The sequence below is a fragment of the Podarcis gaigeae genome (assembly GCF_964106915.1).
Source record: "Podarcis gaigeae genome assembly, chromosome: 7".
NCBI classification, from domain to species: Eukaryota; Metazoa; Chordata; class Lepidosauria; order Squamata; family Lacertidae; genus Podarcis; species Podarcis gaigeae.
In genome coordinates, this window is record NC_139683.1 from 25,474,297 (window position 1) to 25,499,270 (window position 24,974).

Here is a 24,974-nt window from a genome sequence, read left to right on the forward strand (position 1 = left end):
AACCAAAATGGTCAAAGGCCTGGAAACGATGCCTTATGAGGAACGGCTAAGGGAGCTGGGCATGTTTAGCCTGGAGAAGAGGAGGTTAAGGGGTGATATGATAGCCATGTTCAAATATATAAAAGGATGTCACATAGAGGAGGGAGAAAGGTTGTTTTCTGCTGCTCCAGAGAAGCGGACACGGAGCAATGGATCCAAACTACAAGAAAGAAGATTCCACCTAAACATTAGGAAGAACTTCCTGACAGTAAGAGCTGTTCGACAGTGGAATTTGCTGCCAAGGAGTGTGGTGGAGTCTCCTTCTTTGGAGGTCTTTAAGCAGAGGCTTGACAACCATATGTCAGGAGTGCTCTGATGGTGTTTCCTGCTTGGCAGGGGGTTGGACTCGATGGCCCTTGTGGTCTCTTCCAGCTCTATGATTCTATGATTCTAACAACATTAAAAAACAGTCCTTTAGAGAGACCAAATGCACACGTGGCTTGATGGCAGGGTGCCAATGGCATCCTTCAGAATAAATCCTCTTTCAAACTAGCGGTGTGCCACATGAAAGAAGCACATCCCTATGCACCTATGAGCCCCGGTGAGACTTGCCTAGTGGATGCACAGGGGATACTGCTGTACATCCCACTGAGTTCAAAGAAAGTTGCTCCCAAATAAATGAGTACAATAAATATGCATAGGATTGCACTGCACGTGTACATTTTTTTCTTTTCACTATAGACACTTGAAGAGTGGGAAACCAATCCAGCTGGGGCCCTCGCTATTCCAGAATGTCAGGAAAGCTCTTCCTCACAAATCGACCAGGATTAGCACATCCCAAACAATGTAGAATAAGTAGTCAAATAACTCCTGTAATTAGCCATTTCAATGAGATACAAATAATTATGCAACAATGCATCAAAGCACTGGTCCCCAAAGTGCAGCTTGTAATGACCTTCACATTAAGTTGTTATTTTGGGATTTTCCAAGTTTCCTTCGGTGCAATAGGCCCTCTGATTGAAACTGCAGTAGGATCTTCCGCTTAGACAAATTCATTATGTGGCACGTTGTTCACTAAAAGCACTGGATGCTGTTACACAACAAAGCAGCTGTGGGGATTAATCCTGATTAAAGTGTGGGGGGGGGAGGCGAGAGGGGGATTACATGCAGAATTTCATTCAACAACTCAACGATAGCTACAAAGAAGTAACGTGGAGAAACAGATAGATGACTGGGTGAATTGTGTTATACAGAACTGAGATATGTTGTGCATCTGGGGCTTTGCTACCAACAGTGTACTACTGCTCATTTGCAAGATGCAAGGGCACCAATTTTTCCCTCCGCCCCTCCTATTTTGACACTACCTTCACCTCACTATGGGTAGCTTACATTTGAAGAAGGAGCAGCCTTGCTGCAGGAGCAAGTCCGCTTGGTCCCAAGAAGCTTCCAGCCCAGTCCATTTAGGAGAAAGAAATTACTTTTGTAAATAACCTATGGACCATGGCCAGGTTATGGTGTAGTCAAGTGCTGGGGAGTCTGTGGTGTGCCAGAAGTTGTTGAACTACAATTCCCAATACCTTGCTTGAACCATTTGCTATTCTGGCCAGAGCTGGTGGGACTTGGAATCCCACAACTTCTGAAGAAGTTTGGCCTAAGCACACATGATGGAACAGGTGGCAAAGCTCTGCAGGCCTGGCTCTGGTGAATGCCTGGATTGGAGATGGATGTGCTTCATTGGCAGAACACATGCTTGGCATGCAAAAGGTCTCTGGGCATCTCCAGGTAGACTCGGGAGAGACTCCTGCCTCAAGCTCTTAGCTAGAAGGACCAATGGTTTGATTCAGTATCAGGCAGCTTCCTACGTTAAGACCACTTGGGAATTGCAAACAGCAGGCCAACTTTTTTGAATGAATGGAAATGTTCAAGCTGATGCACAAGGCAGTGGAGATTCCTAAATACCGCAATACAGGTTAGAGGCACATTGGCTTGGTTCGCTCAACATAGTAGGCCACATGCAGGCTGCTGGAGAGGAGCTCACAGCTGCTTTGCTCCTTTTCCCAGTCTTTTTTTACTCCTGAACCAGGAGAGGAAGTTTCCCCCCTCCCCTTGGCTTCAGCTCATGGTCAGTGAGGACAGAGCTTAACCACAAGCTTGGGTTTGGACAGCAAGCTAAGTCAAACCCTGGCTTAGCTCAGCACGGCATTAGAATAAAAGAGACATGCATCTGTGAGCCCCTCTCCAGGAGCCCACACATTCATGCAGTCCCAATAAGCCAGAGGGCTTCCAAAAAAAAAAAAATGTTTCTTTTCATTTGTTTGGTTTACTTTGCCGAGCAAACCAGGTTACTATGACACAATTATCCTGACCAGTGGCTGCCAATGGTGTTTTATTGAGATTAATTTGGTTTCTAAAAAATATCACCCCAACTTCCAGTTAAGACTAGTGAATCAAATTGCAGGACTGGAACTTCAGCATTGTGACTCACCCTGCCTATGCAAAGGACAACACGGTTAGAAAATGCAATGATGCAGTGCTTCATTCTTCCACAATTACACCAACAAATACCTAGGCATTTACATCCAAAAGTACTTTCTTTACTTCTATACCGTTACATAGTAAAGAATGAAGCAAAACATTGTTTCACCATTAGGAAGATCACATTAGGTTAGTTACAGATAGGTAGCCGTGTTGGTCTGCCATAGTCAAAACAAAAAAATTCCTTCCAGTAGCACCTTAAAGACCAACTAAGTCAGTTCTTGGTATGAGCTTTCGTGTGCATGCACACTTCTTCAGATACGTATCTGAAGAAGTGTGCATGCACACGAAAGCTCATACCAAGAACTGACTTAGTTGGTCTTTAAGGTGCTACTGGAAGGAATTTTTTTGTTTTCACATTAGGTTAGTCATATATGAATATCCAAGCACTCATTTAGCTCTGGTTTCTACAGACATGTAAGCCATACTCAGCAGACACACCCTGGGAAGAGAAAAATAAGAGATTATATATTGCCGTAACACTCAGAAGAACAAACCCCCGTAGATGTCAAGAGTAACGTCTTTAAAGAGGAGTCATATGACTGTCAGTGCTCATGAACTCTTGCATTGTTTGCAGAGAGGAAACAGTTAAAAGGCATAATGTGGCTGTTAAGTCAATTGAAGAATATGACGGACATATTGTTCAAGTTAAATGTTTGAGAAGGCTCCCCTCTTGTCCTCCTCTTTAACAACCTTCTGACAGATGGTTGCACAGCCATCAGCAAATGCTCAATTAAGGGTTTACTTTTAAGATATTTGTTTTCACTGTTAAATAAATTTAGCAATCCCATTTGGGGGACTTTCTGATTGGAACATTTTGCATTACTTCCAAATGCCCTGTCTGTGAAAGAAGCTACCTCAGGAGAGGTCCAATGCACGTAAGTGGCACATCCCAACGTTTTGGCAGCTTCTCCAAAAGTTGTCTCTTTTTTAAAATCTTGTTATTAGTCATTTTTGTGATTTTGTTTTAATCTGTTGCTAGCCACAAAAGGAAAGGCAAGACACGGTTTAAATAAACAAATAGCTAGCCATTGTGTTCAACATAAGCAAAACATATGCCAGGAAAAAGAGCCCTAGGAATTGGCTCCCCTGCCAGTGATCAGAAGCCCAGCCAGTGTGGTGTAGTGAAGAGTGGTGGACATCAATGGGGAGACCTGGGTTCAAATCCTGGTTTAGCCAATAAGGTTACTCTGTGATACTAGATCAGTCTAACTCTCCTAACATGGTTGTTGTGAGTGTAACTGTAGGCAGGGAAGGAGAAGAGGGTGAAAAACCATTATGTATGTCACCTAGAGCAACCTGCAAGGTGAGCGAGGCTAAAACTCAGCCAACAATAACCAGAAAGACTCGGATCTCATGTCAAATACACTTTAATATGTTTTTTTCCAGGATCTAATATATAAATGCAAAGGTAGTAAAGTGCTCTTCCTGTGCAAACTTGGATGAAATATATCAAAGTCAACTTTCTGTATTTTATTCAAATAATCCTCAAGAGCAGCCTGGAAAAGAAAGGGATATTATTATTATTATTATTATTATTATTATTATTATTACTAAAGTGAAAGGACAAGAGATTAACAGCAGCAATGGATGAAACATCCATTTATAGTGATCAGTACCAAATAAAAATACCACACTGATGAAAGTTAACATGTCAAAAGCCAAGCCTGCAACAAAATTTTGGCAGTGTAGAGTGTGTCTGATCAAGATATTCAATACTTTTCTTCCTCCACCACCCCTCCTGGTTTCCTGTCCTACCCCCCCCCCCCATGTTGTGCTGGGCATCCACTGAGTATGTCCAGTCTTAATGGGGATTTTTTTGTCTCTGTTCCACCCTCTTTAGTTTCCCCACACTCCAAGGAGATTTTGTACTTTTGCAAACCCTGGGATACTCAAAGCCTGCTGTTTCCTTCCTCTTGTGCAAAAGTGGTGCCATTCTTATTACAAAACCAACTGCACCCACAGCCCAAAGAGAATGACGCTATCAGAAGCTGCACTGCAGAACACATCAAACTCCTATGTGCATCTAAGAAACAGGAGCTCTGAATTTCAAAGAAGGCCTTGGGCACACTTGGGAGGGAACAGAGCCACCCAGATTACAAGCAGCACCCCAACCTTTCTTGAAGTATTCAGGGAGAGATCCATATTGCCCATTGCTGATCCAAGCTATTTACAAGGGGGTAAAAATGCAGTAGCCCCACTTACGGTATAGAGAAAGGCAGGAAATGCTTTAACAGGAACATTCTTCCTGAAGGACCTAGCCTGCAGAGAGACAGAAAAAGCACGTTAGATTTTAAGAGGCAATTTAAAATACTGAGCATACCGCAATATTTTTCACGAACTGGGCACTGTCATGCCATGCATAATCAGGTTTATCATATACATCAAAATGTAACAGCAGACCTGGGAAAACACGCCACAGTCCCTGCAAAATCTAACTGTGCTTCTTTACACTCTCTGTAACCTTTTGACTGCCAGAAACATGATCCTGTAGATTTTCCCTCTTCTCTGGACTATGCCATCACTATAGAAACACAGGAAGTCGTCGCACACCATTAGAACATTGAGCTCAGTATTGTTTACACTGACTGAGAGCAGTTCTCCAGGCTTTCAGCCCGGACACTGAGGTCCAGCTCCGAGGGCCTTCCGGCGGCTCCCTCACTGCGAGAGGTGAGGTTACAGGGAACCAGGCAGAGGGCCTTCTCGGTAGTGGCGCCCGCCCTGTGGAACACACTCCCATCAGATGTCAAACAGATAAACAAAAATACGACTTTTAGAAGACATCAGAAGGCAGCCCTGTAAAGGGAAGTTTTTAATGTATTTTTAATTTTTGTGGGAAGCTGCCCAGAATGGCTGAGGCAACCCAGTCAGATGGGCAGTATATAATTTATTTATTTTTTAAATTTCAGGCAGGAGTCCTTCCCAGCAGTAGATGGGAATACCAGGAACTGAACCTGGGACCTCCTGTATGCAAAGCAGATGCTCTGAGCTACATCCCGTTCATCTAACAACAACAACATCAACAACAACAGTTTATTTCTATTAGTGCTGTGGTGACAATCCAAGCTTTGAACAATGAAATAGGCCAATGTCTGATCCATGCATGATCAAAGTTGTTGATTCACAGTCTTAACTGTGTTACTAGATGTAAAAGGAAGTTTTATATTGTATTAATGCATTGGTCATCACAAAAAAACATGACCAAAAATTGCACTACTCTCAAGCTATAACTGAGGACCAACCACCAAACACTTTTGCTTGATTTGGAGTTGCCTTGAAGGTTTACAACCAAAACAAGAATATGTTTCACACATCAGCTGCAACCCAGGTGTAAGACGAGCACATTAAGTAATGCAATGAGACAGAGGTGCCATTTGCGCCCGACTCAGTGGCAGTGAATTATGGTGCTGGAGGAGACTCTTGAGAGTCCCATGGACTGCAAGAAGATCAAACGTATCCATTCTGAAGGAAATCAGCCCTGAGTGCTCACTGGAAGGACAGATCCTGAAGCTGAGGCTCCAATACTTTGGCCACTTCATGAGAAGAGAAGACTCCCTGGAAAAGACCCTGATGTTGGGAAAGATTGAGGACACAAGAAGAAGGGGACGACAGAGGACGAGATGGTTGGACAGTGTTCTCGAAGCTACAAACATGAGTCTGAACAAACTGCGGGAGGCAGTGGAAGACAGGAGTGCCTGGCGTGCTCTGGTCCATGGGGTCACGAAGAGTCGGACACGACTAAATAACAACAACAGTGGCTCAGGTAAGTAACCAAACTCCAACACACCCACTAGGCCAAGCTGAAAAGAGCATGGTATTTTCTCCTTACATGCCCATCTTGCAAGACTGACAGAAGCAGCGAAATGCCAGGGCAAAAGAGCATAGCCATAATACTGCATGCTCTCTCCCATGTTCCAATGGATGCTGGACAGGAGAGCATACAGAGGCTTCACAGCACTGCATTGCTATTTCTGTGCTGGAACACAGAAGAAGACTATTTCAGCTGTCCAGGCAGCTGAAGAAGCATGAATGACTAGGTTGTGGTGTGTGGGCAGGAAGGATATGCTACAGGCAACAAGATATGCAACAAACAACAAGAAAGAGTGGGAAGCAACTGGCAGAGCAATGGACTCCACAGATTATTTGCATGGCTGAAGTAAATATTTCAGCGTCATTTGGATTGCAAGTGCAGTTAAATATATCGTATTTTTTGCTCTATAAAACTCACTTTTTCCCTCCTAAAAAGTAAGGGGAAATGTGCCAGTAGAGCGAATGCAGGCTGCACAGATATCCCAGAAGCCAGAACAGCAAGAGGGATTGCTGCTTTCACTGCGCAGCGACCCCTCTTGCTGTTCTGGCTTCTGGGATTCAGAATATTTTTTTTCTTGTTTTCCTCCTCCAAAAAGTCTTGTGGTCTGGTGCGTCTTATAGACCGAAAAACACGGTATATGTGTTTCCACCAATAACTTTTAAAAAATCTGAATATCAAGTAACAATGACTTGCTTGGTTTCTAAGAATCCCTTTGTAGGCCAAGTTCTCCAATATTTAGCATGTCAAAGCTAAAAGATGGCCAGCCATTACTGTCATTGATAAAGCACCATCAAAAAGACTACGTCCGAGCCCCAAGGAATTCACAGAAATCAAACTGTTCAAGCATCCCTAGTCAATTTGCCATTTCCAATATTGTTATATTTGTTTGGGGTAAAGTATTGTTAACTGCTTTGCCCCCCCCCCTTTTTTTGGGAGGAAAAACCAGTGTAAAGAGATAAAATGAAATTAATACCATACTTTTCCATGTATAGGACTATGGTTTTTTAATCAAAAATCATGTTCAAAATTAGGGGTTGTCTTATACAAGTGCATTGTGGGGCCGTGGGATTGGCTGCTGCTGTGAGTTGGAGATTGTTATTGGTGGCTGCTGCAAGGGCGGTTGTTGATTGACTGTTGCTGTGTCAAATGAGTGGGCCTTTTGCTGCTTTTTTCAGTGTTGGGACAGAGGATAGGTTGCTTTGTCGATGTGTGCGAGCAGCATTGTCGGTCTGGCAGCTGAGCAATTTTTGGCATTTCCCTCGATAAAAGCTCAACAACTCTGCCCCCCCCCCCCAAAGCTCAAAAACTGTGGGCAATCCTCCCTAAAAAAGCTCAACAATAATTTTCTTAAATTTTGAGTCCCCCAGAAATAGGGGGTGTTTTATACACAGGGGCATGTTATGCACAGAAAAGTATGGTAGTTAATTGAATTTGAAGGTCTGGCAGAGAGTACATTATTTCACTTTGCAAACATAGATGGATGTTAATCAATCAAGAGACACACAGAACTAAATCAGGATGCTAGCAGGAGTTACATTTCCCAGGGTTAAGTCTGCAATTCTGAGGACATCAAACTGAAAGAAAATCCGAATCATCTTAGACAGAAGGTTCATTTTGCCCTCTGCTGGCCATAAATGAAGATTCACTAGAACAGCAACTTTCATCAAGCTTTGCAGGCACTCATCAATTTAGTTTAATTTGCATTTACAACAGTCAATAATTTCAATCCGGTTACAGCTCAGTATATTGCCTGAAAATACAGTCCAATCTTGCCTGTGTTACCAGAAACATGAACTGACCCTTCAAAGCTCACTCACTGTAAATCAATTTTTTTCATCCATTCTCAACAAAATTAATACATATCCTTTATGTATTATGGATTATACCTAGCTATCGCCTTTGTCTGTGTTGGTGGGTGGGGAACAGGGCTGTGACGAGAGAGAATGCCAATTTATTTAATGGTTTGCTGAGAAAGGAGCCTTCGTCCAACCACGGAATCGGCAGCCGAGCAGCTTGCAAGTGGAGACGGGGGCATCCAACAAAAGTGCCAGCTGATTCTTCAACAAAAGGCCCTGTCCACAGCGCATCGCATTACTGTCAAACAGGACAAGCAGAGACCGCAGAACAAAAAGAAATGGGCCTTGTGGTTTGGGCTATGCTGCCCACGCCAGTTACAGCTCCTTCCCTTTTGCTGTGTTTTGTCTCGCTCAGTTTGTTAATGACAGCGCAGGCACCAAGAGGGGCACGAGAAAGCCCATGCCTCTTTCCATTGGCTTCGCAAAACCTGAAAGTGACAGCACTAATCAGGGAGACCACCTGGGCTGAACTGCAAGACAGCACCAGCTGCTAGCAGAAGCAGGTTTTCGGACACATCCCCAGGAAAAGTATCTGAGCAGATGTCACTTTTGCAGGGGCCAAGTTACAGGCCGTGTCGTTCGTGCTTTTAAAAACATGTAATTATACTGGGCATTTATAATTTTGAAGGGAAAGCATCCATGGGGGCCCTGATCTGGAACAAAGCGATGCATCAAAAATCTCTGCATCAAAAACCCAACTGCTATTTGCCCCTAAAGGGGTTGTTTCCAGCAAAACAGCACTTCTGGGAAGAAATAGCAGTCAGGGAGGGGACTATTTTCCCCAGGTTACTTGAATACTCTGAATTGGGGCTCGAAGGCTGCTTTTTCTTCAAATGGAAGCGGCTCACTTAAACACTGGGACTCAGCTATACGGCTGCAAATAAAACGTTTTAAATGTGCCATAAAGTGCAATATATAAATGTGAGGCTAGATGGCGACAGTGAGCTATGCCAAATTCAATGAAAAAAGCAGTTTTTCACAGCGTTTTTATATGTGTGTGGATTCCACCACACTTTTATAAAAGCATGAACATTTATGAAAATATTTCCATGGCACCCTATCATAAAATATAGACTATCATAAAATATTCATATAAGACTTCTGATCACATTCAAAGTTCATTTTTCAGTCCCATCCTAGGCAAACAGGGTGGGAGCCATCGGCTCAAAGCCACCAACAACCAAAGGCTATACCGTCTACCATCAAAATGCTGGATGCTACGAAAGTCTAAAGGGAGGAATTGTTTTGCACAGTCATTGTTTACAACAATATTCTTACAGAGATATCAGGAAAAAGGGCAGAAACTCACGTGCTCCAGATGTACGTGTGCTTGACTGGCAATGTCATATATTACATCCCTCATTTTCTTCTCCTGATTACGCCTGATGAAATCCTCTTGCGAAACACCATGCTAATACACCAGGAAGGGGGTGAGGAGGAGAAAACAACACAAGTTAAAAACATTTCTGGTAAATAAATTAGGAATGGCCTGCCTACACAATTGCAGCACAATTATCATTTTTAATTTGGTACTTTAAATCGCATCGTGTCAGCACATGATCCCATACTCTTCCTCCCTCATGAAACTCCCTCAGGCTTTGCATACCCTGTACAGAAATATCATTCTACCTGCTTCTGGTCAGGCAAAAATAGCAAAGGAAAAATAAATGCTTCAAGGCACTAGTCAGCCACCATTTTTTAAAGAGAGGGGGCATTTGACAGAGGAAGTGGGGCAGCCTGATGGCTGTGTGGCCTAGTGCAGGGACGTCCAGCTGCCAAGAGACTGCGATCTACTCACAGACAAAAACCTGGCGGTGATCTGCCCCTTTTTGGGGGGTTCAGGACAAAGTTGATGACCTTTTTTAGAGGGTCAGGTCTAAAATGTTGAGTTTTTTTTAGGGGGGAAAGGGAAAAGTCGCTCACCAAAATATCAATCAGGAAACAAACAGCCTCCCAGCAAAAACTGTGTCTTCCATTCTAGGGATCATGTGTGAATCGAGGACGGGGTGAGAGGGCAGGGCCGGATCCTCTATTCCCCCCACAAAGGAAAAAGAGCCTGCGATCGACCACGATCGATTCGAACCTCCTGGGGATTGACCAGTCGATCGCAGTTGACCGGTTGGACACCCCTGGCCTAGTGGGCCCAATTCAATGCATTAACACTAACATATAATGCCCTAAACAGCTTGGGAACATAGTCTCTAACAGAGTGCCTTCCCCAGTATTAACCATCTTGGATCAACAGGTGAGGCCTTCTGGGGTTGCCCTGCTGGTGTTGTCCCATGACAGGAATTCCTCAGTACAGTGGTACCTCAGGTTAAGAACTTAATTCGTTCCGGAGGTCCGTTCTTAACCTGAAACTGTTCTTAACCCGAGGTACCACTTTAGCTAATGGGGCCTCCTGCTGCCACCGCACTGCTGCTGTGCAATTTCTGTTCTCATCCTGAAGCAAAGTTCTTAACCAGAAGTACTATTCCTGGGTTAGCGGAGTCTGTAACCTGAAGAATCTGTAACCTGAAGCATCTGTAACCCAAGGTACCACTGTAGTGGTTCCTCACTTGCGGCATTGCTCTACCCTGGTGAGGCCCATCTCTCTTACCCATTATTGCCTTTCAGGGGGAATTTAAAAACATATTCATTTACTCAGGTACCTGATGGCTGAAAGGCATGGTTCCCGACAGCCGCTGGCTGAGAGAATGTGATTGTTTTAAAACTGTTCTTGGAACATTTTTAATGATATTGTTTCAGTGGTGTGTTTGGGCTGTTTGGGAAGAAGGGTGGGATATAAATTGAATTATTCCTAATAATAAACGTGCACCAGTCACTCCAAGAAACAAGCCAAACCTCCCCACCCTCGAGTGTAAGTTACAGCAGAGGCTTCTTGTTACCCAGGGTTACACTGTGACGGAGGCCAGTTGTGTATTTAACAAAGCACCAGGCTGCTGCAGGAAACTAAGGAACTCCATTCAGACAAGTGAGTGGGTTGGCAGAAAAGGGACAGACCATTCTATACCTCCTGCATGGCCAGTATGGGAACTGGCAGGGTAGGGTGCGTGATCTATCTCTCTTCCACCAGCCCTTTGGGTACAAGTGGCTTTGAAATCTAGCCTACTAAGAGGCTACCAGCCCACATTCCTGGCTGGACTGCAGAGACAGCAGCTCCCCTTCCTTCATGGCCTTTTAGCAAACTAGGGGGTGGGAACTGCAGGCAAGTTTGGGGTCTTCATTGTACTAGGCCAGTGGTTCCCCATTGCTGTGGACTCCCTGTTTTTCAAAGGCCAAGCCACAGACGCCCACTTTTGAAAATGTCAATATCTCCAAGGTAGTTTTTTGTTATGTTATTTTACTAGGCTGTGACAAAGCCAAACCACATGTTTAACTGAAACTGTCACATCTTGCCACCCTGTTTCCCTCTGCTTTCCCTTCCTCTGTAGTTTTCCTGTGTCAAGCTTTAGGTTGTAAGCTCCTCAAGAGTAGGTACGTTGGTAAAGGTAAAGGGACCCCTGACCATTAGGTCCAGTCGTGACCAACTCTGGGGTTGTGGCGCTCATCTCGCTTTATTGGCTGAGGGAGCTGGCATACAGCTTCCGGGTCATGTGGCCAGCATGACTAAGCCGCTTCTGGCAAACCAGAGCGGCACACGGAAACGCCGTTTACCTTCCCGCCGGAGCGGTACCTATTTATCTACTTGCACTTTGACGTGCTTTCAAACTGCTAGGTGGGCAGGAGCAGGGACTGAGCAACAGGAGCTCACCCCATCCCTCTCAACAGGTAACATTGCACTCCACAGGAATCAGCAACGTATCATCAAGAAGCACTTTGTTCCAAAGATTAGGTAAAAAGCCTTTCAGTTATTTCCTGCTCATTATCAGAACAGAGTCGAGCCACGTGACTGAGAGAAGTCCTTTCAAGAAAGGAACGATACTGGAATGTATGATAATGGAAATGCATGCTAATAAGCCATCAAATTTTACATCAATGTCCTGATCAAATAAAGATGCTGTTACAGTAGCACACGTCATCTTAAGGGTGAAACTTAATTTTTGCAAATTTCTTCAGTGAGGGGTCTTAAAAATATGCTTTTGGGTGTGGGGAATTCAAATCTTCTATTATCTTTCTGACTGGACAACTTTTAGTGTGCTAAGTCTATGTTTGATTAAGAAGCAAATAAACTGCTCTCGGAAAGCCAAAGAATTTTATCTTCTGAAAGTGTCAGGTAATATAAAATATGTATAAAATAGAAACAAAAAATAATATTAATCTATACCTCCACTGAAATGAGGCTGCATTTTAAGTTGTATTTTAATCCTGTTTTTAAGTTGTGTTTTAATCAATTGTTTTTATACCTGATGTTAGCCGCCCTGAGCCAAGTCTTGGCTGGGGCAGGCGGAGTATAAATAATTTTATTATTATTATTATTATTACTACTACTACTATAACTGCAAGTACTTGGCAATCATTTTTAATCATTTTTATGTGCATTTTATTTACCAGGCAAAATGAAATTATATTAATGTAACCAAAATATATTTTGGATTCTCAAGTGATGTTACAAACTTTTTAGCACCTCTCATTGCTGGAATGTGAAAGTTGAAAAATTCAACAAGCCCTGCTGTTAAGAGTCTGGAGGAAAAAATGCAGTTGTGATTACTGCTATGAGTTTGGATCCCAGCTGTATCGCCTTACCAGCATACATATGTCCATGGGCAGAAACACCTTCCCTCTGCTAGCATGGAAGGGAGTGGCTCTTAAGCAGGTTACAATGCCTTGCGCTTTCCCGATGTGACTGGCAGCGTGGTCGGCATGGAGGTCCTTCACACCTGTCCTTGCAGAAACAGAAGATCAAAACCACCCTGTGAATGAAATCCTGAGCAGAGTTACTGGAAGGCATGCACGTTCAGCCCATTTGCAAAGCTAAGCAGGGTCCAATATGGTTTCAACCAGGATGGGAGACCACAGGTTGAGATTCCTGCATTGCAGGCGGTTGGCCCAGATGACCCCCGGGATCCCTTAAAACTCTACCATTCTGTGATTCTATGTTCCACTGCACCCAGTGGGGACTTACTTCCAAGTACACACGATTAGCTGCAAAGCACAACTCAAGCCACAAGCAACGTTAAAACAGTAGCTGTCCGAGGACAGAACTGCACGTTATAGGGCAAACGCAAGGTTTCCCTTCTCTACGTTTGATTAGTGGGAAGTGGGGATCATTTGTAAGGAAGTGCAGTGTGGAGCAATGTTCAGATGTTCCCTCACCCAGCAATTCTGCCATACAAAGGATGCACCCTGTCCCAGGTTTGCAAGATCTAAGAAAATGCAGGTTTGGAAAATTGTGTTTGCCAAGGTGGCATGCAGTCCCACTGCTGGCAAAGTAACACAGCTTGGGGACAGATCACATGCTTTGTATGCAGGAGGTCTCAGAATTAATTTCTGGTAGCTCAGACTAAAATGATCAGATGGCAGATGATGGGAGAGGCCTTTGCCCAAGGCCCTGGGCAGCTGCTGCCCATCAGAATAGAAACTTGGGTCTCCAGCTGTTGTTGGAGCACCTCCCATCATCCTTGACCACTGGTCCAGCAAGCCAGGGATGATGGGAGTTGTAGTTCAACAACAGCTGGAGACTCAAATTTGGGAAACCCTGGAATAGACAATACTGAGCCAGATGGGCAAATCTCATTTCAGCATTAATATCAGAATATTTTCAACACAAAGAAAGAATCTCATTTTGTATTGATAGTAAATACTAGAGCTAGTCTCCAAAGACTGCTCTTAAGACCTGACAGTAAAAAGAAAACCTTTGATCCTAATGCTTGATTTACCACTGTGCTGGGCAATGCCTAGGACAATGGTATACTCATAAACAAAGAGCTCAACCCCTTCCTTTGCTACAGCAGGAATTAGGTTCTCTGTGTAAGCAATGAGAAATATGAGTGCCTACAAGACAACTGAAAAATTATGAGCAAGGTGGCTCCAAAAGCAGAGGCTGAATTTGCTGTACCATATTTCTCTCGTGCTAACTGCAACTGTTGTGATTATAGTGCTGTGTGAAATTGCAAGCGTCAACACCAAGAATATATGCACTGGTACCTCGGGTTAAGAACTTAATAAGTTCTGGAGGTCCGTTCTTAACCTGAAACTGTTCTTGACCTGAAGCACCACTTTAGCTAATGGGGCCTCCCGCTGCCGCCGCACCGCTGGAGCACGATTTCTGTTCTCATCCTGAAGCAAAGTTCTTAACCCGAGGTACTATTTCTGGGTTAGCAGAGTCCTGAAGCGTCTGTAACCCAAGGTACCACTGTATAAGCCAATTTTTCAAACAATGTTGAAATGCCTCACAAGCTTTATATCCGCACCATATATCTAAAGCACACGGCTTGCCCCAGAGAATCCTGGGAACTGTAGTTTGTTAGGGTGTTGGGACTTGTAAGCTACAGTCCCCAGGATTGTGCACCCATTGATAAAATGCTATTAACAGACAAGGTAACTAAAGAGGCGCTTACCAAGCATTTCCAACGTCAGATAAAGGATAGCGCTTTGGGTGTTTTCAGCATATGCTTCAAGCTCACCGATATCCCGATAGGCTCTATCATCCATATTCTTTTCCTAGGAGTTTGAACACAGAAAGCAAAACCTGTTTCCTAACACTGGGCTAAGTTGGTTGAATGAATTGTTGGTGTCAAAGCAAACTCTCATCACGGAAAAATAGCGAATAGAGAGCAACAAACCACAATCCCTGCTTCAGACGAAATGGGAAGTCAAGGATTCCTGGTTCGTTTTATCCTGGTCGTTACAGGAGAGAAGCAGAACAGGAGCAAACAGGCAGTGTGCACCAGCATGCTGCTCATTCCCAATAAACATCACAATACACCAAGAAGCTTGGCTTGTTGTTATGTATGAACACAGCCATGGTTTGAGGCTGGCTTAATTTGAAACTAATCATAGCTCTCACTGCAGTTTAGAGCTCCCGGGGGAGGGGGGGATAATGGGTTGTATCCAATGTTGCCTAACAGAGTTCCAATTGCACAACAGGACTTCTCCTTCCTGTCCCAATGCACCACCAAAACCTGCTCCAGTGGGTCTCCCAACCCTCTAGAACAGTGGTTCCCAACCTTTTTTTTTTTTTTTTTTGGCCACCTAAGCATCTCTAAAATCCTGGTGTCCCCCGTCCCACCGTGATATATAATTCTTACTATTCAAAAAGTGAACTCCTATTCACGTGGAGGAAGCCTAAAAGGCCATTAACTTGGTCTAAACAAGCTTCCAAATTGCCCCCCTTAAAAATCAAATTGCCCCTCTGTGGGGCATGTGCCCCACATTGGGAACCACAGCTCCAGAGGAAATTTGGAGGGTGTGAGGTGTGGGGAAGGGATGTTCCATTGCACAAGTAGAAAAGCAGAGCTGGATACAATGCAATGACTGTAACTCAAGTGTAAATATGCTGTTAGTATAATGAAAAATCCTGTAAGAAAACTTTATTCCTATTTTGTTTCCCACAGGCTTTCTGGGCAGAGAATCAAGTAGAAGAAAAGCTCACATGCTTGAATATTTTAAACGGGGACAAACCTTACCCTTTCATCAATAATCTTCATAAGCCACCTTTTGGTTAACTTTTGCCTCTTGATTGCCTGGAAATGATGGAACACAATGTAATCATTTGAGAACAAGGAAAGGCCAAAGCAGAATATAGTTAGGTCAGAACAGAGAGCACATGGGGGAAGAGCAATATTGACAATACCAGCTTTTATTAGAAGGTCATATTTTATTTGCATGTTGTTTTGTTCTCATGTGTCCTAAAGCTACTACTGATTTATATAAAGTTCCCTTTCCATCATCATATCATATAAATCAGTCACTAAATACAGGATTGTTTCTTTAAAAAAAGAAGAAAAAGCCAAACCTTCCCCCATAATCCTATTTACTCCAGAGAGACATCTTGAACTCATCAGGTTTTCTGCCAGATGCGTAGTTTAAGTTGGGATTTTAACATTAACATCCAAGCTAATTTAGAGAAAGAATGGAGAGTGATAGCATGGGCTGAGACAACTCTCTTGCTCATCAGTGATAGCAGCTGAGTGAACTATCAATTATGGCAATAAGAGATAAATATCAGAAGTATTGATTAATCCACCACAAACTGCTGGTGAATGCCAAATAAGACATTAAAGAGACACATGCTATGAGCATCCATGTTCACCTCTGTGAAGGAAGATAGACTCTAACATGATACTGCTGTCATGTTATGTTGTTTCTATTTCTTTTAACTGGCATATATTTTAAGATGTTTTAAAATCATTGTTAAAGCTGCGGCCATTGGAGCTTAATTTTATGGGGTAAAAGGTAAAAGTAAAGGATCCCTGACAGTTAAGTCCAGTCGCACACGACTGTAAGGTTGTTGCTCTCATCTCACTTTACTGGCCGAGGGAGCTGACATTTGTCCGCAGACAGTTTTTCCAGCTCATGTGGCCAGCATGACTAAGCCGTTCTGGCAAAACCAGAGCGGCACACGGAAACGCCGTTTACCTTCCCACTGGAGCGGTACCTATTTATCTACTTGCACTTTGACGTGCTTTTGAACTGCTAGGTTGGCAGGAGCTAGGACAGAGCAACAGGAGCTCGCCCCACCGAGGGGATTCGAACCACCGACCTTCTGATTGGCAAGCCCTAGGCTCAGTGGTTTAGACCACAGCGCCACCCACGTCCCATGTAGTTTTATGGGGTGGCATCCCCTAAATCTGCTCCGGAGGGTTGGACGAACTCCCAGAACATATTGAGGGGGTGTGTTGGGAAAGGAAGTTCTGCTGTGTAGTGAAAACTGCTTGCACTAGCAGAACTGCTTAGCTGGGTATCACCCACGGATGTTATTTTATTCTGTAGTTAATATTGTAAGCCACCTTGGATGAGCAATGCCCAGCAAAGGAGGGAGGTAGATACTTTTATAAATAAAAAACAGACTTGGGGGTAGGGAGAGAAACCATTTATCTCGGGCTCACTGCAAGTTGCATATGAAAATCAGGAACCCCAGGGAGCTGCAGAAAGGGTATCCTGTCCCTTCCTCTTTTCTCTTTACAACCCCATCACCAGAAGGCAAGTTAATTTGCTGTGTGTTGTATTATTATAATCTGCTTTAAGATGCCTTGGAGATGATTTGATCAAAAGGCTAAGTATAAATCTTGAAAATAAATGCTGGGAATGACACATAAAGACTGGCAAGCAGATAGATTATTTTTATTTTTTATTTTTAAAAAATCATGTATGTGCCAGAAAAAAACACAAATTACACCCAATTTAGAAGTGTATGAAGTCTGGTATGCCAACCAGCTTGGAGGAAGAATTGGCCCCACTGCACAGTAAATACTTTGACTAAACAATAAAATTCTTATCAATAACACGTGCCGAGTAGCAAAAATATGGTGTGCAATCTGTGCAGCAGCAGAAGAAATGTTAATTGCTTGAATAACACCACTCTTCTGAGAGACTCCCTTCCCTCTCTGACTCACAAAAGAATAAAGTTATGACTCATCTATAAGGGGCACTCAGAAAAACAAGTCTGGACAAGTCCATAGCCAAAAAAAAAAAAAAAAGTATAGTAAACAAGCTGTACTGGACTTGGAAAGGGAAACAGGGAACAAGAGCCAAGCTCACGAGGAAGCCATTGAAAAGGAACTTGGCACAATTATTCACGTCCTTTCCTGGAGGGAGACACCAAGGACTGGAGAGAACAATAAGCATTCTGCCATCTGTTGAAACGGGTACACTAATACACGACGGGGTGGCACATGCAGCAGCCTGGTATAGTGGTTAGAGTGTTGGATTAGAACAAGAAAGATCCAGGTTTGAGTCCCTACTCGGCCATGACTTTGGGCCACTCACCGTCTCTCAGCCTAATCTATTTTTTTTAAAAAAAAACCCAAAACATTATTTATATTTTTCAGATATATACATTTCACTGATTTTACAATCATTTTGACATTTTAAAACTTGCCTTCCTTCCCCCTATTTCTGCGGTTCCTTAAATTTATTTTTTAATATCTTCTGCATATCCAAATTAACTTTTCTTACTCATTTTATCTTCTTTAAATATATACTCTTATGTAACTGCAGGTTATAACAGTAATCCTGCCAGTGTTTTTATCTGTTTAAAAAATTATCTGTAAATATTCAATAAACCATTTCCAGTCTTTTATAAAAAGTTTGTTATCTTGATTTCTTATTCTTCCAGTAAGTTTCGCCATTTCTACATATTCCATAAGTTTGTGCATCTCAGCCCAATCTACTACCTCATATGGTTCTTATGTGCATAAAAGGGGAGGGATACCTATGTACCGGAGATCTTTGGAGAAAGGGAAAGGGTTTAATTGGGGAGGGGGTGTCCCTCTTCAACCAGGCCTTTGGGGTTACTGTTCTGTTGCTTCTGTTTTGACTATTTATTTGTGTTTTTACAGTCATACCTTGTTACGTTAGCTTCAGGTTAAGTCTTTTCAGGTTGCGTCCCGCGGCGACCCAGAAGTACCGGAAAGGGTTACTTCCGGGATTTGTTGCTCGTGCATGCGCAGAAGCGGCGAATCGCTACCTGCGCATGCGCAGACGCAGGCTGCGTTCCTTTCAGGTTGCGAACGGGGCTCCAGAACAGATCCAGTTCACAACCAGAGGTACCACTGTACCTTGTTTTTATCTTGCAAACCGCCTTAAGATCTTTTGATGACAGGCAGTATATAAATTTAATAAATAGATAAATAAGGGGGGGGGGAGTGGTTGCACTGGAAATGCCTTCTCTGAAAATTAATCCAAAGCACGCACATTCTTCTCCAGGGTCAACCTCTGCTGGGGGAGCAGGGAAGGAACCCTTTTATACTTTTCAAGAGTACTCTGCTGATTGGCCAAACCCTCCTCATATGAACAACTGGCCCTTTGCACCCCTATATCTGTTATGCCTTTAAACAAAAAGGTGTACTTAAAAATAAAATCAAGGTTAATGGACAGACAGATAAGCATTCACACTAAGAGACAGGAAGGCTTGCCAAAAGCATAGTGGGGAGAGCATTGTGTGAAACCCAAGACTAATGCCTGATTTGCTGGTATATATATGCCGTTCCAGTTGTGGAGCCAAGCTCACCTTGATAGTTGAGGGACACAATACAACATCTTTTTTCACACCACATCTGCATTTACCCTCAAAATAGTATGGAAACTTGAATATCTAGCCAATAAAAGCATTCTGCACTGAAGATTTGATCACTCTTACAGATTTGATTATTCTTCTATTATTCCATTACATACATTTAAAAAGCAATGTGGCCAGCTTTTATATTAATTGCTTTCTAGCACAACATTGGATTTAGAACACTGTATATTGACATCTAAAATATTTTACTAGGAAGCAAATTTCATCTTTTTTTTAAAACAACAACAACTGGGTGACTGTCAATAAAGAATGCTTAGAAATACAGCCTTAATTTACTCCTGAAATGCATCAGGTGGAGGTCACATTGATTTCAATGGAATACATTCACATCTGTGTTTTGTAATTTGGTTGCAAAAGCCATAGCTCTATGGCAAACCACAGGCATCAGGGCCCAAGTTCAATTCCTAGTATCCCCAGGTAGGACTGGGAAAGATTTCTGTCTGAAGACCCTCATGAATTGCTGCCACTATGGTGTTAGATGGTCTGGCTTGGTAGAAGGCAGTTTTTTTTTTACTGTTCCTCTGAAATTTCTGGGAATCACATTGGGGGACAAACTAAGCCAGCCTTTGGGAAGGGCATTCTGCTCACCAGTGACATTCACCACTGGTGAGTGGATTTGCGAGCATCTAGACATCAGCAGAAGTGTGCCTACCTGAGTTGATTCATAACAGAATGGAGCACAGCAAAGCATTCTCATTGTATCCTTGGCTATTTTCCCTCAAGATCAGTAGGTGATTTTGTGGAGAGCTGCTTAACTTTTAATCTACTTTGCTTAAACCAGATGAAGGACTCTGCAGATTTCCTAAATTGGGCTACAGTGGTACCTCAGGTTACATACGCTTCAGGTTACATACTCCGCTAACCCAGAAATATTACCTCAGGTTAAGAACGTTGCTTCAGGATGAGAACAGAAATCGGGCTCCGGCAGCGCGGCAACAGCAGGAGGCCCCATTAGCTAAAGTGGTGCTTCAGGTTAAGAACAGTTTCAGGTTAAGTACGGACCTCTGGAACGAATTAAGTACTTAACCTGAGGTACCACTGTATCTAACTGTTGGCCTGATAACATCATTGTCCCATTGCAACCCCACTGGGGCAGATGCTAGCTGCAGGTGTGGCCACACCACACTCGCACACATCAAAGCAAACACACACCAAACAGAGCATTCACTGATCAGCACAGGAACGGTGGGCTGCTGGTGGTGGTGGTAGTAGTAGTAGCATTTTACTCCACATCACAGCCCTGGGCTGGGTGGAAAGGTTTTAAACCATCCTACTAAGCCCCATGGAATTACCCACCAGCCTCTGACCTGATTTACCATTTCCAGCCCTGAACAAAGCACCTCTCCTCTACCTGCTGCCATCGAGAGCAGATTGAAGGGCCCCAGAAAGAAGAAATTGCACCCTAACCTGCGGCAAGTGATTCCTTGCTGTTTCTCAGGGCTCTCAATGACGGAAGATAGGCGTGAGGTGGGGGATTTCATTCAGCACTGCCAATTGGGCCTGGATTTGGCTTGTGGGCCAGTGGTGCACTGCCCTTGGTTTAGATGCTTGAAACAAAGAGGCCCCAGGGTATCTCACTGAAGAATGCTGAGCTTGACAGGTCAGTTATAATGCCTGGCCTAATCTTCCCATGACTTTCCAATGCAAGGAAATACCAAAATTCCCACTCAGAGGCAAAGCGCAGCTGTGCTTGTATTTCCTCTTTAAAACGTCTGAATCACCTTGAATTCAAGCTGCTTAGACCAAGTGCATAAAAAATGGCTGGTTTGCAAACAGCATGTCCCGAGAGATGAAAAGAATGGCGAACACACATGAATTGTAGTACAAATATATACTTCTTACCTTCCACAGCTCTACGGCAACTGGTTGTTGTGGTGGGTTGTCATGATACATGTCTTCCACAGCCTGCCTCCAAAACTGTATTCTCATCAAGCCGATTGTCTTCTGAGTTACGGATTCTTTAATCTGGAACAGCAGCAACGTTATGTTGGTAGTGAATAATGCTGCAATTTATTGATCTTAAAATAATCAAGCCATCATTTCTTTCTTTGCATATACCCAGTTCCTTGAGTGCCACCTGCTACATTTATTCACTGCACAATCAAGCTGGCTATCAGCACTGCACAAAAAGAATATTTTAGACATTACAAAGGGACAGTCAACATGGTGCCGTCCAGATGTTGTGAACTCCGACTTGCAGCCGGAATGGCCAATGGGAATTGTGATCCACAACATCATGTAGGCTACCCTTGCTGGAGCCACTCAATAAAGAGATGCGGAGTACATTATAGAAAGTTCATTGAACAGATCAGTGTAACATGGAACTGGAAAAAGGCAAATTTAAATGTCACTTTTAAAAAAAGGATCCAACATTTTACTAATGTATCATTTAATACCTGCCTGGGCTAGTTCTACATTGAAGGCCCTCAGAGCAAAAGCAGAGCGACGGCACTCTGCAGGCAACAGTAACGAACAGAGGAACCCTTCATAGTCACGTTTCCTAGAGAGGAAAACAAAAATAGATACAAGCGTTATGTTCTGTCTCGAGCTCATTTAAACAAAAGTGAAGGAATTACAAACTGTCCCCAGTTCAGGGAATGCATGATGCAATTTCAAGCACTCTTCCTGTCAAGACCACCCACACATACATTAGCAAACAAACCCCCTGTGGGAGAATTTGTGGTTTAAACTTAGAACCCATGGAGATGTTTGCAGTTATATTCCCCATCTGACCGCTCCTGCCTAGAACACTACCATTCAGTCAACCCTTGGGAATACAGGAAGTGGTCTTATACCAAAGGAGACTATTGGTCCATTTAACTTATTATTGTCTACACTGACCGGCAGCAGCATTCCACAGTTTCAAGAAGGAGTCTCTTTCAACCCTACCTGGAGATGCTGCGAATTGGACCTGGGAGCTTCTGCATGAAAAAGCATATGCTCCTCTTTCAATCCCTAGACTGGCTTCCTGTTCAGTCCAGGGGCCAGCAGAAACTCTTTGTTCTTAAGGTATCTCTATGCTGTCCTATCCCAATATAATGCTGCCGAAAACTTTTGCTCCTGCTCTTTCACCATGGAAAAAACATATTCTTCTCCTAGTTACCTCTGCTTTCTTCTCCCTTTTCTGTCTCCCCTGTATCAGTTTTCAGACTGGAAGGAGTTCCATAGGGCAGGAACCTCTCGTGCTCTATAAAAGGAGCAGTGCACACTCATAGTAGACGTTAACATTACCAATGCTTAACTCTGGGCTGCAGTGATATGCAACGTCAGGGGTTCCCAATACTATAAAAAATCAGCGGTGTGACAGGATTGGGCATTTTCCTCTCACTCCATAATTATTTCCATCATGGTTTGGGGAATCACTTGAAAGCGTGTCATGTACCACTGAACTAGCAATACTGGTTTTCTAGTTGTAGAGAATCACTAAAAAGCAGCAACAGCAACAGCAGAGATCATATACCATTGATCTCCAACCAGCAGATCGTGATCTACTGGTAGATCCCCAGCTGATCCTGGTAGATTACAGGATCCTTATTGTGTACAAAAAGTTATGGGGGGAAGCTAAAAAAAACTGTGCAATCCTCGCCCCCAAAAGCTCAATAATTCTGGGCATTTCCCTCCTAAAAAAAGCAATTCTGGGCAATCCACCCACCCCACACACGCTCCTCCTCCCTCCAATGACAATGGGTAGATCACTGCCAGTTTTTTTATACTGGGAGTAGATCACAGTCTCTTGGGAGTTGGACATGCCTGTCATATACAATTCCTCTACCTGCAGTATGGTGTGATGGCAGTTCATTCTACCACTTCAGCACTGAAGCCTCCTGCCTTTTGCAACATGAGATGTGAGCAAAATGGCTCACGGCCACTAGACCCCAAAGTCAAGGTGAATAATCCAAGGCTGCCCAAGTAATTTTGGCAGCCAAGCTGGAAAATTCCACAAACACCTCCCCCAGGGAGTAAAACTACTATAACAATCAATTACGTAAGTAGCAACTTGCTTCACCCTAAATCAGCCAGCCTCAAGCCAGCATTTTGCAATCTCATTCTGCTGTACGTGTTTTGAAAACTTTGATTCTAGAGAAAAGCTGTGCCTGCCTTTGTTCATAAGAACACAGGAAGCTGTTTCTTTCTGAGTCAGGATTTCATGCCAGGGTCTTGCAGCCCTACCAGGAGATGCTGAAAATTGAATTTGGGACCTTCTGTATGCAAGGCAGATGGCTCTACCACTGAGATACTGCCCTTCTCTATCAATCTCACTGTCTGGTAGGTTAGTTCAGATGCAGGATCCACCAGAGAGCAAAGAAATTCTGACAAGGCTCTTCACAGAGCAACCAATTTTATTAAATGACTTCTGGAGTAAGGATTATGGTGTCATACAAGTACAGGGGAAACCCAGTTTCAAGTCTCCACTTAAGCCATGGAGCTCAGTAAGTGAGCTTGGGCCGGTCAACAGCAGCTGTCAGGCTAACCCAACTCACAAAGTTGTTCCAAGGCAGCCATCGCCAACTTGGTGCCCTCCAGATGTTGACCCTGAACTGGGCCCAGCAGCTCACCAGCAGCCAGCACATTGCTTTCGAAGGTGAGCATAACATGATCCCCCATCTTGCTGTCCAACACATTGCATGGGCAGAGACAGCATTCTGTACCAGCTACAGCTTCTGGACTGCTTTTTAAAAGGAGGCCTGCATAAAGTGCATTCATTGCAGTAATCCAACTGGAAGGTTAACACAGCTTGGGCGGGCAGCCAGTGTGGCCTAATGGTTAGAGTGTCAGACTACGACCCGGGGAAGCCCAGGGTTCAAATCCCCCCTCTGCCATGAAACTGGCTGGGTGACCTTCAGCCTGTCACTGGCTCTCAGAATCGTTGTGAAGATTAAAGGAGAAGCGGACAGAACCATGTTCACCCACCTTTCGCTCCTGGGAGAGAAAAAATGGAAAATAAACATTAACTCCCACCAGGCCCAGCCAGCACATCTGGAAGGCACCAGGCTGGATAAAATTGGGATGGGTTGGAGAGGGAGACACCATGTGCTCCACTAGAGGTGACCCCCAAGGAGGGAATGTACACGGGTCTCCCTCTTTTCACACGATCGCAGCCCAAGGTCGATCCCGCGGCCCCCGAGCATCGCCGAATGCGCGGAACATATCATATGCACCAACAGCACACATGCACCAACATATCACCGCAGCGTTTCAAAAATAAACCGAAAGGAAAAATCCGAGCCGCGAGTAGGAGGAATCTGGGCTCTGTGCAGCGACTCACCGCAGCAGCTCCATGCAGTAGCGCTCGCCTTCCCCTGCCCCCGACTGGTGAGAGGCAGCGCCCACAGCCGGCGCGCCCCCTCCACAGGCGGCGGGGCAGAGCAGCCGGCTGCGGCCTGCGAGCGGACCTCGGAGCTGCCAGGCGGAGGGAGACGGGCGCAGCCCTCGGCCCAGAGCCGCCGCTGCCACTGCAGCCACGGCCGCCGCCATTCTGCTCAAGCCCCGCCCCGCCTGTCAATCAGAGCGGGATTCTCCCGGGCCTTCTCCTCGCGCCGACCAATCGGACGCTCCGCTGGGCAGTTCCGCCCCTCCTTCTGTTAATCAGCGCCAGACTAAGTCCCGCCCT

The 24,974-nt window shown here is 44.1% G+C and overlaps 1 protein-coding gene across 2 annotated transcripts; it reads right to left on the reverse strand.

The window, feature by feature from the left end:
* Positions 1 to 3,868: 3,868 nt before the first annotated feature.
* On the reverse strand, positions 3,869 to 24,853 carry NDUFAF6 (NADH:ubiquinone oxidoreductase complex assembly factor 6). 2 transcript variants are annotated; one of them, XM_083749827.1, is made up of 9 exons: positions 24,630 to 24,853; positions 21,764 to 21,863; positions 21,206 to 21,328; positions 15,750 to 15,806; positions 14,682 to 14,784; positions 12,868 to 13,001; positions 9,491 to 9,592; positions 4,720 to 4,776; positions 3,869 to 4,013 (listed from the first exon to the last, which is right to left on the reverse strand). In XM_083749827.1, exons 1-9 carry the CDS (start codon positions 24,836 to 24,838, stop codon positions 3,885 to 3,887), a joined length of 1,014 nt encoding a protein of 337 aa, XP_083605953.1. In that variant the 5' UTR covers positions 24,839 to 24,853; the 3' UTR covers positions 3,869 to 3,884. The 2 variants fall into 2 exon arrangements, with proteins under 2 accessions (XP_083605953.1, XP_083605954.1); XM_083749828.1 differs by having other exon boundaries at positions 21,760 to 21,863; positions 24,630 to 24,852.
* Positions 24,854 to 24,974: the final 121 nt, after the last annotated feature.